We start from the raw sequence: 15,945 nt of genomic DNA, 5'->3' as shown, positions 1-15,945 counted from the left end.
CTTAGTTTCAATCAGGGTAAGAGGTGGGCCAATTGAACGGTCAGGGGTTTTGGCAAAAGCTATGGACCCTAATGAGGATTTTTTTGCCGCTGCTAGCTCCTGTGACAGTCTCCTTGCAGTATCCAGTTCAATAGAAACTCGGTGCTGCATTTTGGCAATCTCTGTGTCTATGGCTGTGTGGGTCCTCGTAATAAAATCATCTAGGGTGCCATTATTTAGTTTAGATTTGGCAGCCCTCTCCTTGTACTCACAAGATGACATGGTAGATAGTCTATTGGACCGGGGATTAGGGCCAAGAGGGGTAGCCCAGCCCAGTCCTCTCAGTCCTCGAACGGCCTCAAACGGCCCGCTCTTAGCCCGGTTTTCGCCCCGAGCTGCGTCCCGCGCTGCGGGAGTTCGAGAATGTGATATAGGGGGCGGGTTAGGCGGGGGGCGGGCCGGCAGGGAGAGCGGACCGGATGCTGGTACACGGTCTGGCAGGGACTCCTGGTTCTTGGAGTCCCCTGCATGCTCGCAGCCCTGCCGAGCCTCTCACCTACTCCGCCTTGCAGGACCTCCCCTTCAGTTGCTCGACACACCAAGACGATGCGGCACCCGCGGAGCGGGTGCGGCGAGGTATGGGCTAGGTTCCGCTGGTGTCTCGCTGTTAGCTCGCTGTCAAATCCTATTTGCCTCCGTGTAAAATAGAACTGTGTCCCAGGGAGGGAAGGTAGAGAATGCCTTAGGTGTCCAGAGGGAGGCGGGGGGCGGGCCGGCAGGGAGAGCGGACCGGATGCTGGTACACGGTCTGGCAGGGACTCCTGGTTCTTGGAGTCCCCTGCACGCTCGCAGCCCCGCCGAGCCTCTCACCTACTCCGCCTTGCAGGACCTCCCCTTCAGTTGCTCCACACACCAAGACGATGCGGCACCCGCGGAGCGGGTGCTGCGAGGTATGGGCTAGGTACCGCTGGTGTCTCGCTTTTAGCTCGCTGTCAAATCCTATTTGCCTCCATGTAAAATAGAACTGTGTCCCAGGGAGGGAAGGTAGAGAATGCCTTAAGTGTCCAGAGGGAGGCGGGGGCGGGCCGGCAGGGAGAGCGGACTGGATGCTGGTACACGGTCTGGCAGGGACTCCTGGTTCTTGGAGTCCCCTGCACGCTCGCAGCCCCGCCGAGCCTCTCACCTACTCCGCCTTGCAGGACCTCCCCTTCAGTTTCTCCACACACCAAGACGATGCGGCACCAGCGGAGCGGGTGCGGCGAGGTATGGGCTAGGTTCCACTGGTGTCTCGCTGTTAGCTCGCTGTCAAATCCTATTTGCCTCCGTGTAAAATAGAACTGGGTCAGATTCATCTCTTGGCAGCAGCATTTGCGGGCTGTCAGCCAGGTAACAGGAAAGGCTGGGGCAACCAGGCGGGCAACCTCTAAGGTGCCACATCATCTCTGCCATGTCAGGAGTGATTAGGCACATTGCTGGATACCAGCTCATGTTATCCTATAGCCTGCTGATCACTTATAGTAGCTCTTAAGCTAGCACTTATATGTTCACACCTTTAATATAATGTACCTTGTCTTCTGGGTTCAGAAGACCTAGCTTGGGGAGTCTGGCATATATTCGAAGTAGTATTTTGACATTGCCACTGATGGTGTGGGCTAGGTCGATTTCGAGCAGTTTGCACTGCTCATGCCGTCTACAATTGCTGTTATCTGTTTGCATGGGTCACTCAGGGGGGTTAAAGTTCTTGGCAATTGGTGTTACCAATTCACATGTATCAGTTTTATGGAGGGAGCAATGGGGCCTGGTTAGCAGGCTTCAGTGCATTTTCAGAGTCGAAAACCAGTATCTAGTAGTCCAAAAGGGGGCAACAAGTGGGGGGAGACCTGCAAAAACCTGTTTTCTTACATGGAGCTCAATTACCACAAAAGGGATGTCCTATTGAAATGTGGGAACAATCCATGAAAACCAACCCTAGCTGGTTTTGAGACTAGGTCCCCTCCTGTTGTTAGTGAAGACAGATTGACTGGCAACAGACTAGCATCAACGTCCTTCCCTGCAATACGACTATGTTTACTATCAATATACCGACTGTTTACATCCCAGCCTGGTCTTTTTGATGCCGCTTATCTATAGTCCTTCAGGACTAGGTATTTCACATCTCATCAAAGAGATAACTAAAGCCATTGGAGAAAGAAGAGCATGGCACAAACGTATTTAATGACTTTCCAGGCTTTCAGGTAGAGAAAGGCCAGTTCTCATAAAATCCTCTTTGCAGCATATTTATCAAAAATGTAAGTTTACATCTGAATTAGATTTCCTTCCGCAAGAGTGAACAGATCATTTTCATAGATATTTTCTAACCTGACTTATGGAAAGTATGACTTGAATAGCAATTGTGCTTTTACTGCAGGCAAGAGCCTGAAAAGCTCAGAGAAGTGAAACAGAGCTTTTGCATGCTGGTATTGCAGGGACATATCAATTTACCTATTAGGTACTTCCCATTTTTCACACAGCGCACCCTGTCAAAAGTGCAATGGATTAAACTCTCTAAAAGTTCTATAGGCTGAGTCTGCTTTGTGTGAAGGGTTGTTGGAATGGACTTTGGTTGGAGCTGTTTCTCAGCTGGGGAGGGGCAGGCCTCTGGGATGGTTGTGATTCACTACAGTAGTAGTAGTAGTACTAGAAAATTGATAGTTCTTTAAAAATCATTAGTCTCTCGTTTTTACTTTCCAGCTGTTACGCCTTAGTTTCTATATAGGACTATAATTCTGTGTTAGCTGTAAGTGCTGTTTTAACTTTATGGAACTGTTGACATTTACTAATGTTTTAATGGGTTCTTATTGGGCAATTGGATAGGTATTTTCAGACTTGGTTACAGGCTTGTTATTGTCTTTTGTGGCACTATGCCTATTTCTAATAAAAATATTTAAACTTAACTTCTCCCTAACCTCCCTCTACCCTGCCCCTGAATCCTGGTGCTATCAGCCTTTACCCCCATTTCCACCCTCACCAGCCTTAAACTCAGCATGCACTCTGAATTCTCATGACATAGATATGTTACAAATTCACATACCAACACATAATCTGATATGGCATATCAACTCAATCTTTCTTATTCAGATTCCCTACTAGTGCCAGCTGCCCCTGCAAAAGTTCTCCTGTCTGCTACCCTCTGCTGCCTGCCTACCTGCTGCCCTCAGTTTGTGCCTCCTCTGCTCGTGCCTCCTCTGCTTGTTTCTTGATCTATTTTTCTTTTTCTGTTTTTTTTTTTGCCCTCTGTTTTGCCATTTCTGCTCATTTTTCTGCCCTCTGTTTTGCCTTTTCTTATCACTTGCCTGCTCTCTGTTTAGCCCTCTTCTGCACCGTTTTGCATTTTCTGCTAGTTTTTCCAGCCCTTAGCTTTTCCTTTGTTTTCTCGTTTTTCTGCTTTTTTTTCCCTTTTCTGATTGTTTCTTTGCTCTCTGTTTTGCCTTTTGTGTTCGTATTTCTCCCCTCTGTTTTGCCCTCTTCTGCCCTGCATTGCCTTTCAGCTCATTTTTCTGCCCTCTTTTGCCTTCTCTGCTTGTTTTTCTGCCTTATATTTTACCCTTTTCTGCTGGTTTCTTCCCTCTTCCCACCGTTTCCCTTCTCCTGCCGATTTCCTCCTCCTGCCCCCCCTCGCCCCCCCCCCCCCCCCCCCCCGGACCTACTTAATGAAGGCTGCAGCACCACCCAATTAAGCAGGTCTTCATTCCAGCTACCCCGCAAAAGTTATCTGGGCCATCTTGCCCGCAGTCGCCTACCCTCTGCTGCCTGCCTACCCGCTGCCCTCTGTTGTGCCTCCTCCTCTTGTTGTTTCTTTCTCTGTTTTGCCTTATTCTGCCCTTTGTTTCGCCTTTTTGTGCTCTCTGTTTTGCCCTGTTCTGCTTGTTTTTTCTGCCGTTTTGCCTTTTATGCTTGTTTTTCTGCCCTATGTTTTGCCTTTTATACTCGTATTTTGCCCTCTGTTTTGCCCTCATTTGCTCTGTATTTCCCTTTTCTACTTTTTTTTCTGCCCGAGTTTTTGCCTTTTTCTGCTTGTTTTCTTCCCTCTGTTTGGCCTTTTCTGCTGGTTTTCTACCCTACGTTTTCTCCTCTTCTGCTGCGTTTTGCCTTTTCAGCCCTTTGCTTTGCCTTTTCAGCTCGCTCATTTTTCAGCCCTGTTTTGCCTTTTTCTGCTAGTTTTTTCTCTCTTCCCGCTGTTTCCTCAAGACCTGGCTTTTCGACAGAGACCTAGCGCCCCAGCACCCAGATACCCCCAAGGTGACAGGTCCCTGCTCTACTAATGCTGATTGGTTGATGACTGATTATTTTATTTGTGCAGATACAGATCATACTAAAGTAATTTAGGAAATACTTCCCAACTACAAATGATGTCAAAACAAAGCTACCATTTAGACTGGCACAGATCTTTGAATAGTTGCCAAAGGACAGAATGTTTTCTGCCCATATTGTGCCAAGCACAGCTTTCTTTGTTTCAAATGTATCACTTCCTAGTGTGAGGGTTACTAGTAACGAATTCCTCTTAACCAGATTTCAAAAGACTTTTCCTTTTTAAGTCACATTTATTTTTTCCAATAGAAATTGTCATTCCTTCAAATTTGAGTCACACAAGAAATGGTCATTTACACTCTAAAACCATAAATATTCTTAATCAAATGGCAATAGATTGATCTATTGGGATTTCACTTACTTCACACAAGTGTTGTTCTCCAGTTTATAGCCACTTGTACAAGCTGAAAAAAATGAAACACAAAAGTCAGCAGATAAAAATAAACTCTCAATATGTCTCATCCAGGCTTTTCAGAAGCTTTTGTGGTGCCTGGGACGCAAATATCAAGTTGGGCCCCTTTCTGATTTTTGGCACTAAGAGCACCTTGTTCAAAATAAAATCAAAGTCTAGTGATACATTTCGAGGCAGCTGATGTAGATGGCGCAATATAGTTGTGGACTACCTTATCGGCCTCATGAATATATCACAAAAGGAGGGTGTGTCTGCTTCTGATATTTAAATGCATTTAGGAGCGGTGGCACGGATCACTAAAAAGAGTGGGGAGGGCAGGTCTGGCTCCTTCCAATTTATCTCCTCCTTATTTATTTTCAGGGTACCTACCAAAGATGTTGGGCTTGGAGTGAATGGAACAGAACTATACCATCTCATGATTCTGCTCTATCCATAGTAAACCCAGTACATAATTAATTTAGGGTAAGAAAGACCAGCGGCGGTGCCCCACTGACTATTTTGGCCCATTGGTCTTCCAATAAATGTAATAAACATACAGAAAATTCAGAAATATTAAGTGCTTCTAATCTGCAGGCATATAACTGATCGAGCGCACACGGAAGTGGAGAAGAGAGGCATTAACCTTTCTGGCTTAACGCCTCTCTCTTCCACTTCGGAAACACTAGACTGCACCATAGTTACAAGAATGTGGTGTAGCCTTGCGTTTTCCCCTGCGATGGCGCTAAGCCAATGCGGGCACCCTTGCACCAGAGAGCAAGGGTGTCTGCGTGCTGGGGAAGATTGTTTATGTGTAAGAAGGTGGCCCTTCCTGCACATAAACAATCCTAGAAATGCCATTCTGTCACTTTCATATGTGCTGCTTCATGCAGCACACTTAAATGTGACAAAATAGATTTTTTTTCAAAGTTTGTTTATGTACAGGGAGGGACACTATGGCAATTTGCTTTTTCCATGTGTGCTGCACAATACAGCACACATGGAAAACTCAAAAACGAGGAGAAAGAATGCATTTCTCCTCGTTTCGCCAACTTAAGACCAGTTTTTACCTGGTCTTAATTTTGGTGCTGCCTCCTATGTATGCCACCCTTGTACATAGGGGGCAGCATAAAAATGAATGAGTGTTGCGGTGGAACACCCACCACAACACCCACTGCCCACCCCTTTCACGCTAACTATAGCGTGAAGGGAGGCCTTATGTACAAGGCAGCGTTAAGCCACATTAAGTGGCTTAACTCTGCCTTGTACAAAAGGCGCAGGCCCTATCGACACCGCATCATCAATATAGTGGCGATAGGGGCTTCTACATATGCCCCACAGAGCGCTCCTGGCTGTAATCAGGACCTGGAGAAGCCCAGCCTTGGGGGTGGGGCTTGAAACTGCAACAATATTGCAGGCAGACACCCGTAGCAGTAGACAGAGCATCTAAGTGTGCATGTTGGTGTCATGACCTGACATACAGACGACGGGCAGGGCAACAGGACAATAGGGACAGCAACGACGGACAGGGCAACAGGACAGTAGGGACAGCAGACACTAGGACCCTGTGGGTCGTGAGGGAGGTGACCAGGTCACCGGACACCACATCCGGTCAGGGGACAGGAAGAGGACATTCTGACTAGGACCATAGGAGGGGACAGACGTGCTGAGACCCACTCCTGTAATAGAAATAAAAGAAGCTGTAACGACATTCCTGCATCCTGTGTTTTATGCATAGCGCGCAAGGACCAACAATACGACAGTTGGGTTGGCCGGCTGCCTTTCTCCGGCCAGTTTGACATGCACACTAGGTCTCTGTTAGTCTCGACAATGGCGCACTTCAGTGAGCCAGGGGTTGACTCCAAGCTGCAGCCCCCGTCTCAGTAATGAGCGGTGATGTTCCCTGCCTCAGCCAATCCTGGTGAAGCTGCAGCAGCAAGAGCAGTGCCAGGATTGGCTTAGACTGAGAAGCGGACGGCAGGCGGCGATGTTAGTTACCAGGGGCCTCTGACGTGATGCAGTGCAGGGATCAAAAGGCTGTTTCTTGTGCACTGTGTGGCTGCTGGGTGCTGCAGTTCAGTTGTGAGGCAGCTCAGATCCGGCACCATGCCACCAAAGAAGGAGTGACCTTGCTCTGAAGAAACCCTTGGGGAGACTTGCCGCCAAACCGGAACCAGCACCAGCAGCAAAGCTCCAGAACCAGCTCTGGTGCAGGAAACCCCAAGGAGACCAGCCCCTGTCAGCCACTCAGCGGACGCAGTGTATAGGCAATGTAGAAGAACGTAACTGCAAAAGGTTCGGACGTGATGCAGAAGTTGAACTATATGGTAAATCTATCATCCTACGTAGAGTATGTAGTCAAACATAAAGAAGCCATGTATGACCACATTCCCCAGTAAAAAGCCCCCCTCGTCCTGCGAGGTTTCTGTTCAAGAATTAAGTTATGCACGTTTCTGTTACAGTCTGTGCATGGAAAGGTGTGTGTGTGTGTGGAGGGGGTCCCTATCCTGTTTGCTCGTGAACATGTGGGCCTCAGTGCGAATGTATTGTGTGCAGGAAGTACAAATGGGCATGGGCTCCGTTATAACGGATTATGTGCACAGACAGAGTTTGCTGTTGGTGCACGGATGGCTGTTTCTCACATTGGGGTAAAGGGCTTGGGAGTCTTTCATACTAGCGGATTTGGGGTAGGGGTGATAGAGGCAGTCGGAGGATTTTTCAAGTCGAGGACCCCTCCAGTATATTTAGGCTCTTCCTCTTCCACCTTTGAGGTATGGAGCGCTAAGGAATCTGACGTGAAACACTGTAAATGAGTAATTTGAATTTTGGGCTGAAATGTTTTCTCCCTGTGAGTGTTCACTGCTGCCTGCTAGAGTGTGTAGAACGATAGCAATCATAAATAATGGCGCACAGACTTGAAGAATGGAAAGTTGGTCAGATTGTACGGGATGACATTCACATTTGAAGCAACCGAATTCGCCTTCTGTCTATTTTTAATTTGTTAATAGACAGTTATGTTCAGGGTTGATGGTGACATTCATTTGAAGCACTTGTATTTGCCTTCTGTGGGTTTTCAGATTGCTTAAGTGCGACATTTCCATAGTTTCAGTTTACTGCACAATTTGCACACTACGGTAACTGTTGAACATATTTTATGCAGTAAGATATGGAGCAGTTTTTAAGGGTTTAAATAGTTCAAGACTACACGTTCACAATTGCTTTATAAACCTCCTTCCTTTTCTGAGATTTGCTTGACAATGCACCATTTTGCCATTTTTTCCCTCAAAATTTTATTTGGAAGAGAACCCTCAAACACCCTTTCTTTTGGTTGTGCTTTCACGCTGCGTAACCTCGCAACGGAACACTCATACAAAACTTTTACACTTCGCCACTTTTAAAAGTCACCGGCCACCACTGAGAAGAAACCCTAGGTATTGTAATCTCTCCACCTATTTGTTACTCCAAATTTACCATTTACCTCGAAAATGAGATTCGCACTTCAGATAAGTGAGAAAAGCATGTTTGATGAATGGAAGTATGAGGAACCATCTCAAGTTGCACATAGTGTCATTGACACTGAAAAAAACCTCAAAATGTTTGTTCATTTGTGTGAATTTTCATGTACATTGCTTAGAAAAGTGAACATCTATGCAAACGTTAAAACAATTGCATTTCCCAAAATAATTTCTAATCTCTACTACATGAGAAACTGCTGGAGGTCTTTACATCAAACTAGGCACAAAGCAAAATATTAATCCGTGTTTACCTCTTCGATTAGTCGAAATCATTTCAGTAGCCTTTGACAATTTGAAGAATCAAACAATTAGATATATGACAGTTGGGTTGTGAAATGGTTGATGAATCAAAATATTAACCAGGAATTTGAAAGACTGGTAAGTGCTGTACAAAGTACCTCCGTCAGGTATTTCCTCCTATGAAAATATGATGTGACCATGTGCTGACAGAGGAAGTCATAAGGTCCAAGGAGTAAGAAAGGGGGAAAAGACGGTTTAGGTTTTTTTTGGGGGGATTTTTCAAAAACCTTTATTGAAAAATTAGCACAACAATGTGACAAAGAGTAAACCATAAATAATTAAACAAGAAGAATCCTACTCAGAGTGCACACCTCAGAATGGTGGACACTCAGTGTTGTGAAAAATAGAGTAAACCATGTCAGATCAACATGCACATTAATACAATAGGTCATAGTGGAATGTAACCTCATACACGCATCACTTAATAGCAGAACAGAAGCAAAAACATCGTAGGAGCACTGAAACAGTGAAGGGAATCGCAAAAGAGGCACAAAGTGTGGAGGGGGAGGTTGGGGGAGCAAGGAAAGATGAAAAACAGAAGGGAGACAGCTCATTGACCTTCACCTGCAGCCGCCGTGGGCGAAGCACCGGCGAGGAGCGCAGGAAAGGGCGCAGGGTGCTGGGGAGTCAGGACTCAGTAGGTGCATACTCCAGCCAAAGGGCCACCATAGGTGCAGGCCTGCAACCCCAACACATGGAGTCCCTACGCCGCGCAATGACCAGTAGCATGGCGATCAATCTGCGTGAGATATCGGGGCAACATTTAACAAAGCCTAAAAGGCAAAGCAGATTATCAGGTTGGACCAGTGAGGAGGTGAGCTCTGAGATAGCAGTGCAGACCTCACGCCAGTAAGCGGAGACCCTGGGGCACAGCCAGGCAAGGTGAGAGAAAGCAGCAGCAAGCGTGGAGCAGCGCAGACATCTGTTGTTGGCAATGAGCCCCATCTTATGCAGATGGACAGGAGTCCGATAGAGCCTGTGTATATACTTAAAGTGAATAAGGTGCAGACGGTAGTTAGGGGAAAGACGTTTAATCTGAGTGCAGCAGTACAGCCAATCAGCTTGGGAAATTTCAACGCCTGGATCCTCGCCACACTCCACGCGTGACCGGTCGGTGGAGATGGAAGACGCAGCAAGAGTAAGAGCATAGATTTTAGTGACAATCTTCTTTGGGGAGGAGGATGTATGAAGGAGGCCGAGAGTGACCATCGTACGAGGAGGCTGGAGAAACGAGGGGTGAAGTTTCCTGCAGACAGCTCTAAGCTGATAATAAAGTAGGGTATCCATGGGGCAGGGGTCTGGAGCGGGTGCGAAGAATGTGTTCCCCAGGTAGAGATCGGACACTGTAGAAAGTCCCAAATGGGTTGCGTGTTTAACCATCCCAGAAGATTGAAGAGGAGGGAAGGCCGGGTGATAAGCAATTGGCATCGTAACTGCGGAGAGCGTGTCAGAGCCCGAAAATGTACAGAGTCCTTCCCAGGCCCAGTGCAAAGTCTCAACAGTGTCAATCTCGGAGCATGGGAGTTTCCCAGGGGCAAATAAGGTGGTCGTGAGCGGCTAAGGGGCAGCTAAGTCAGCCTCCACCGTGACGTGAGGCTTGCACGGAGTGGGATGGAGCCAGAAATGAAGAAAACTAGCCTGAGCGCTAATAGCGTAGAGTTTATAATCGGGGGCACCAAGCCTACAGCACGACATTGGGAGGGTCAGAATATTGTATGCGATCCTAGGCTGTCGGATGAGCCATATCAGAGTAATTAACAAAGAGTAGACTTTACGGAAAAAGTGGGCAGTGAGAGGGATGGGGATGTTGACAAACAGACAGATTTAGAAGTTTTGATTGCAAGTGGTTTGAAGAAAATCCATGGTGGAAAAGGGGGGTTTTGGGCCTACTTTCAGAGTGTGTTTTGGCACAATTTGTACTTAGACCTCTGTGAGGTAGCAGTATTGCACGTTTTTGGGAGGGTAATGTGGGGTGTTCTAGATTTTTGGGAGTGGGTTGAGGGGTCTAGGAGCACTGCTGGGAAGGTCTAATTTTGATTGGAAGTGGTTTGAAGAAAATCCATGGTGGAAAAGGGGTGTTTTTAAGATGGTTAAATAACAAAAAATAATGAAGGGGGCAGCGTGGCCCCCTCCCAAGGCGATAATTTGCCCCGGGGACCTCATCCCCCGGGGAATGGCCAATTTTTTTTAATCATTATTTTGGAGGGGGAGACCTTGCCCCCCTGATGTGGCCAGTTGTGGCCCCGGGGACCCCATCCCCAAGCCGTTTATTTTTTTTAAAATATTTTTTCTTTTTGGAGGGGAGCCGCGTTGCCCCCCTCCTGGGCCACTACTAGCCCCGGGGACCCCATTCCCCGGGGCTGGCCATCTTTGTTGGGGGCCGTGGGGGGCCCCAATCCCCCCACGGTCCCAGCCGGCTCCCCGCCTCCTGCGGGAGCCGGCATTGCTTATGCATATGCATATGGAAAAGCAATCTGCTTTCCTATTTGGAAGAGAGAGCAGGTTTCCTGCTCTCTCTTCCAAATAGCAAAGCAGTTTGCAATGGCAGGGTGGGAGCTGCGAGGCTCCCGCCCTGCCATTGCAAACAGCAGTGTCCCGGTGGGGGCACCCCAGGACACTGCAGGAGCTAGTCCTGGGGGGTGGCGGTCCCCAGGCCCCTCGAGAGCTCCAGGAGGGGGGTCACGCGGCCCCACTCCCATCATTTTGAAAAGCCTCGGGGGTAGTGGTCCCCCGGGGCTTGGGGGTCCATAGAGAACCCCCAAATTAAAAATGTAGTGCCCCAGGGAGGTGGTGGTCACCGGGGCGTGTGGGGGGGGCTCAAGCACTCCCCACACAGGTTCTTTTATTTTTAAAAAAGCCCGGGGTGGCGGTCCCCGGGGCCGCAGGGGGCCCGTGAGCCCCCACATACATATAATTAGAGCCCCGGAGGTGGTGGTCCCTGGGGCTTAAGGGGCCTCATGAGCCCCCCCACCCATTTCAAAAAAGGCCCGGGGGTGGCGATCCCCGGGGCTGCGTGGGGGCTCCGTGAGCCCCCTGCATACATTTAAGGGGGGTGGCAGTCCCCGGGGCTGGGGGGGGCCTCAGAGCCCCCCTCCCATTTAAAATAAGTCCCGGGGTGGCGGTACCCGGGGCTGAAGGGGGCCCGTGAGCCCCCTGCATACATTTAATTTGAGCCCCAGTGGTGGCGGTCCCGGGTCTGGGGGGGCCTCAGAGCCCCCCACCCATTTAAAAAAAGCCCCGGGGTGGCGGTCCCCGGGGCTGCGGGGGCCCTGAGTCCCTTGCATATATTATCTTAAACCCCCGGAGGTTGGCTGTCCCTGGGGCAATGTGGGGGGATTGGGACCCCCCCAAACTTTATTCTTAATAATGCCCCCGGGATTTGGCCCCCCCGGGGTCAAATTACCATATTTCCCGGGAGAACGCGTTTCTTTTTTTTTCTATTGCTAGGATGCGCGGATCCTATGCGCATCCCGTGATTTTGGGGGGACCCCCTCAGCAGGCCTAGGGGGTCAGGGTGTGTCTACCCTGCCCCCTTTTCGCGTTTTGTGGCATTTGTGTTTTATTTCTTGTGCCTTGGTTCTACCGAGGCAAAAGATGACTGCCAACACCTCCTTATTTTGACAGTTGTCAGTCAATTAGCATTCAGCTTGTGCACGGCAGGGTGCTTGTAGGCTGCGCGTAGGGGACGCGGATAGATACGGGTATCCACTGCGCCCATAGATATATATGTGACTTTTCTTTTTTTGTAAAGCACTTTATTAAGGCTGATGAATCAATCCACATTAACAGAAAACAAATAAATGACATGTACACATGAAGGTCGAGTAGCACAAGCAGCATGTCGAGCAGTACAGGTGTGTGTAAAGTAGGATTGAACAACAGAACATCGTGAATGATACAGTAAGGACATTTTCTGATAAGGCAACATATATGGAAAGCAAATGAAACAAATAATACGAAAAGTAAAAGCAAGATGAAAAAGACAGAAATCAGAAATATTAAATTGCAAGACCAGTACAGCAACTCAGCTGGTGCGATGGCAAGCAGTATTATTGACAACCACCCTACAGCAAAATCGGAAAATCCCCTGTGGGACCCGGTAAGGATCTGAACGATGTATAGGAGCCTACGCATGCAGGTGATGACGTAAAAGGTCCAAGGAATGAACCGAGCAGTGCATTAAAATCCAGTAAGTACAAGCAGGTGTCCCCCGTGCTAAAAGTGGCAAGGTCCACCGACTTTCCCAAAAACCCGACCCAAACATCCAAGGTGTGGAGATACCCCACAGTAGAACCATCACCATAACAGGTATAGGAATGGGCAACCCTGGTCTAACCCACCCCTGTCGGTGTGTTGGATGTAGGGACTGAGAGGGCGCCTCCTGCGTCTTCTCTGCAATGTATCGGCGATACGGCCCTCAGATATCTATAGGGCGGGAAGATGCCGGAAGCTGCTCAGAGTACTCCACAGTGTTCACATTACAATATGCCACACTCCTGAGCCATGCCGCAACCGTAGGAACGCGTCGCAAGCACCATAGCAGCGCAATTTCTCTCTTGGCCAGCAGGAAACAAATGGACGCCAGCTTGCGAATTTTTCGGGGGAAGTTGGACACGTAACCCAGCAGTGCAACCTCAGGCAGGAAAGACAGGGACAAATCCAGAACCTCACCCAGAGTGCTGTGTACCTCAACCCAGTAGGTATGTAACTTCGGGCAGGTCCAAGAAAGATGTGCAAAGTCGGCCTGAGGGGCATTACATTTGGGGCAGGTGTGGGGTCTGGTAGGGTCAATCCTGTGTGCAAATGCTGGGGTGTGGTACAGCCTTCTAAGGAATTTAAAGTGAATGAGTTTGTGTCTGCTGTTCATGGAGACTTCTCATTGGTCATCAGTGATCTGGGTACCCAAATCCCGCTCCCATACGGCGCGAACCGCCACATCAGACGATGGAAGCGAGGACAGGCACAGCTTATAGGGTTTGGACACCACGTAGGCTCCCGATGAGTTCTGTATGATGGTTGTAAGTGCAGGAGTATCATCGGGCGGTATAGGGAAAGTGGGAAATGTAGCACGCATCAGCACCCGCACCCTCAGGAGAACGAATGTATCCATAAATGTGCAATCAGCAAAACGGGGGTCTTCCATTGTAATAAAAGCGTGGCCGTTAGGGAACAGATCGCCGATCGTATGCAGTTGAAACTTTGAGAGGGTCCGGCGGACCACCATTTCGCCCGTAATAGGGAGCCAGTGTGAGTTAGGAAGTGGGAGGGCAGAAGAGTACAAGGTGTCAATGTGTAGCAAGCGTTTAAGTTTGTCCCAAGCCCAAGTCGTTGTGGTGAGCGGGAGTATGTCACATGGTTCTCGGGGGAGACCTTTGGGGAGAATTGTGTCAAGAGTTACAGGGAGCGCTGCGTCCGCTTCGGGTTTCAAATGTGGAATCCTGGCGTCTGGATGATACCAAGGGTGGGCATACGAGCACTGGGCAACCAGGTAGTAAAGGTAAAAGTCTGGGACCCCAAAGCCGCCTTTCTCGTAAGGTAGGGTCAGCGCGCGCCAGGCCAGACGTGGACGTTTCCCACCCCACACCAATCTCAACAGAGCCGTGCGCAGTTGTGTAAAAAAAACCTTGGTGAGCGGGATCGGTATGTTGTTGAAAAGGTACAAAAAACGGGGCAGTACCACCATCTTAACAATGGCAATGCGTCCAGCCATCGATAAAGGGAGTCGAAGCCACCTGTCAGTGTTATCTTCTAGAAGATCAAGAGCAGGGCCATAGTTCAGGCGAATAATGGACACGGTGTCGAGATGAACATGAATCCCCAGGTATTTAACAGAGTCAACACACCACTCCAACGGAAGGGAGCAAGGACATCGTGCAGTGGCGGGGGTAAGTGGGAACAATAGCGATTTGTGCCGGTTGACCTTTAGGCCCGAGTATTCGCCAAAGCGGGTAATTTCAGTCAGCAGGGGTTGTAGATTGGTCTCTGGAGTACGGACGTATAAAACCATGTCGTCCGCGTAGAGTGAGACCAGAAGAGGCCCAGTGCGGAATTGGAGCCCCCTGTGTAGATGTTTCTCTTGGAAGTGACGCACCAGGGGGTCCATTGCCAAAATAAAGAGTAAGGGGGATAGGGGGCACCCTTGTCGGGTACCTCTGGACAGAGTAAATCTTTCAGCGATGGTGCCATTGAGGTGGATGCGGGCCGTGGGTGCGGCGTATAGTAACTCCACAGTTGCGACAAAAATTGCGCGCATGCCCATCCTCCGCATCACGTCCAAAAAAAAGGGCCACTCCAGAGTATCAAAAGCTTTTTCGCTGTCCAAAAAGACAGCGGCAGCCGGGGTGGAGGGATCTATTCTATGGAGAACTGAAAAAAGCCTGCAAAGGTTCAGCGACGTCGACCTTTGAGGAACGAAGCCAGACTGTACCGGTGAAATAATGGTGTTAACTAGAAGCGCAAGCCTCATTGCCAGACCTTGGCCGGAATCTTATAGTCCAGGTTCAGAAGTGACAGTGGGCGATAGGAGCTGCAGACCGTGGGGTCGCGACCAGGTTTGGGCAGCAAAACTATGACCGCCTCGCGAAGCGTGGGTGGAAGAATACCAGACTCCAGGGCCTCGGCGTACACCTCGACAAGTACAGGGATCAGTTCCTCCTTATACTCCTGGTAAAAATCGGCCGTAAAACCATCCAGGCCGGGCGCCGAGGACCCCTTTAGGGAGTCAATTGCCTCCGCAATCAATTCCGGGGTGATGGGATGGGCCAGATAGTCCTGCATATATTTTTCCAAAAACACCATTGCAATTTCGTTGATATACGGACCCGGGTCCCGACACTCAGCCGGAAGGGCAGATGTGTAGAGATGCCGGTAATAGGTCAAAAAAGTGCTGCAGATCTCAGGGGTGGAAAAGTGATGTTTACCATGTGTGTCCGCAACCTCCGTGAAGTATGCGGCCTGTCGGGGTGGACGCAACATCTGGGCCAGTAGCCTTCCCGGCCTATCACCCTCCCCGTATTGTCGGGCCGTATGGTACTTGCCCATGAATTTCAGTTCTTTGTCTGCCGCGTCCCTGAACTCCAGCAGAAGCTCGAGACGACGTGCCTCGTGGATCGGGGAAGGGTCAGTAAGGAGAACGGATTCGACAGCCAATAGGTCAGCTTCTAGGCGGGACAGGGTAGCACGGACGTCGCGCAGCGCTCCAACGTGTTTGGTGATGCAAACCCCCCTTATAGTGGCCTTAAACCCCTCCCACAAAGTGGCCCAAGTGGTCACAGAGCCAGTGTTAATTTCGAAATATTTCTCTATTGCAGACCGGATCTCTTTAGTGAAGACAGGGTCCGCTAGTGCCCTCCCAGGGAATCGCCACTGCCGTTCATAGCCACCCAGCCTGGGGATTGCAAGTGCCAGGACCACCGG

The 15,945-nt window shown here is 49.2% G+C and overlaps 1 protein-coding gene across 1 annotated transcript in view; it reads right to left on the bottom strand.

Annotated features, from left to right (window-relative positions):
• LOC147716895 (uncharacterized) overlaps nt 1-15,945 on the bottom strand; it is a 476,733-nt gene that overhangs the window by 79,105 nt on the left and 381,683 nt on the right. Inside the window, exon 8 of the mRNA XM_086923790.1 lies at nt 4,688-4,730. Coding sequence (XP_086779916.1) covers nt 4,688-4,730 — 43 coding nt within the window. The remainder of the gene's footprint in view (nt 1-4,687; nt 4,731-15,945) is intronic.

The sequence above is a fragment of the Lissotriton vulgaris genome, chromosome 5 (genome assembly GCF_964263255.1).
Source record: "Lissotriton vulgaris chromosome 5, aLisVul1.2, whole genome shotgun sequence".
In the NCBI taxonomy this organism is placed as follows: domain Eukaryota; kingdom Metazoa; phylum Chordata; class Amphibia; order Caudata; family Salamandridae; genus Lissotriton; species Lissotriton vulgaris.
This window is presented reverse-complemented; position numbering and strand designations above follow the sequence as displayed.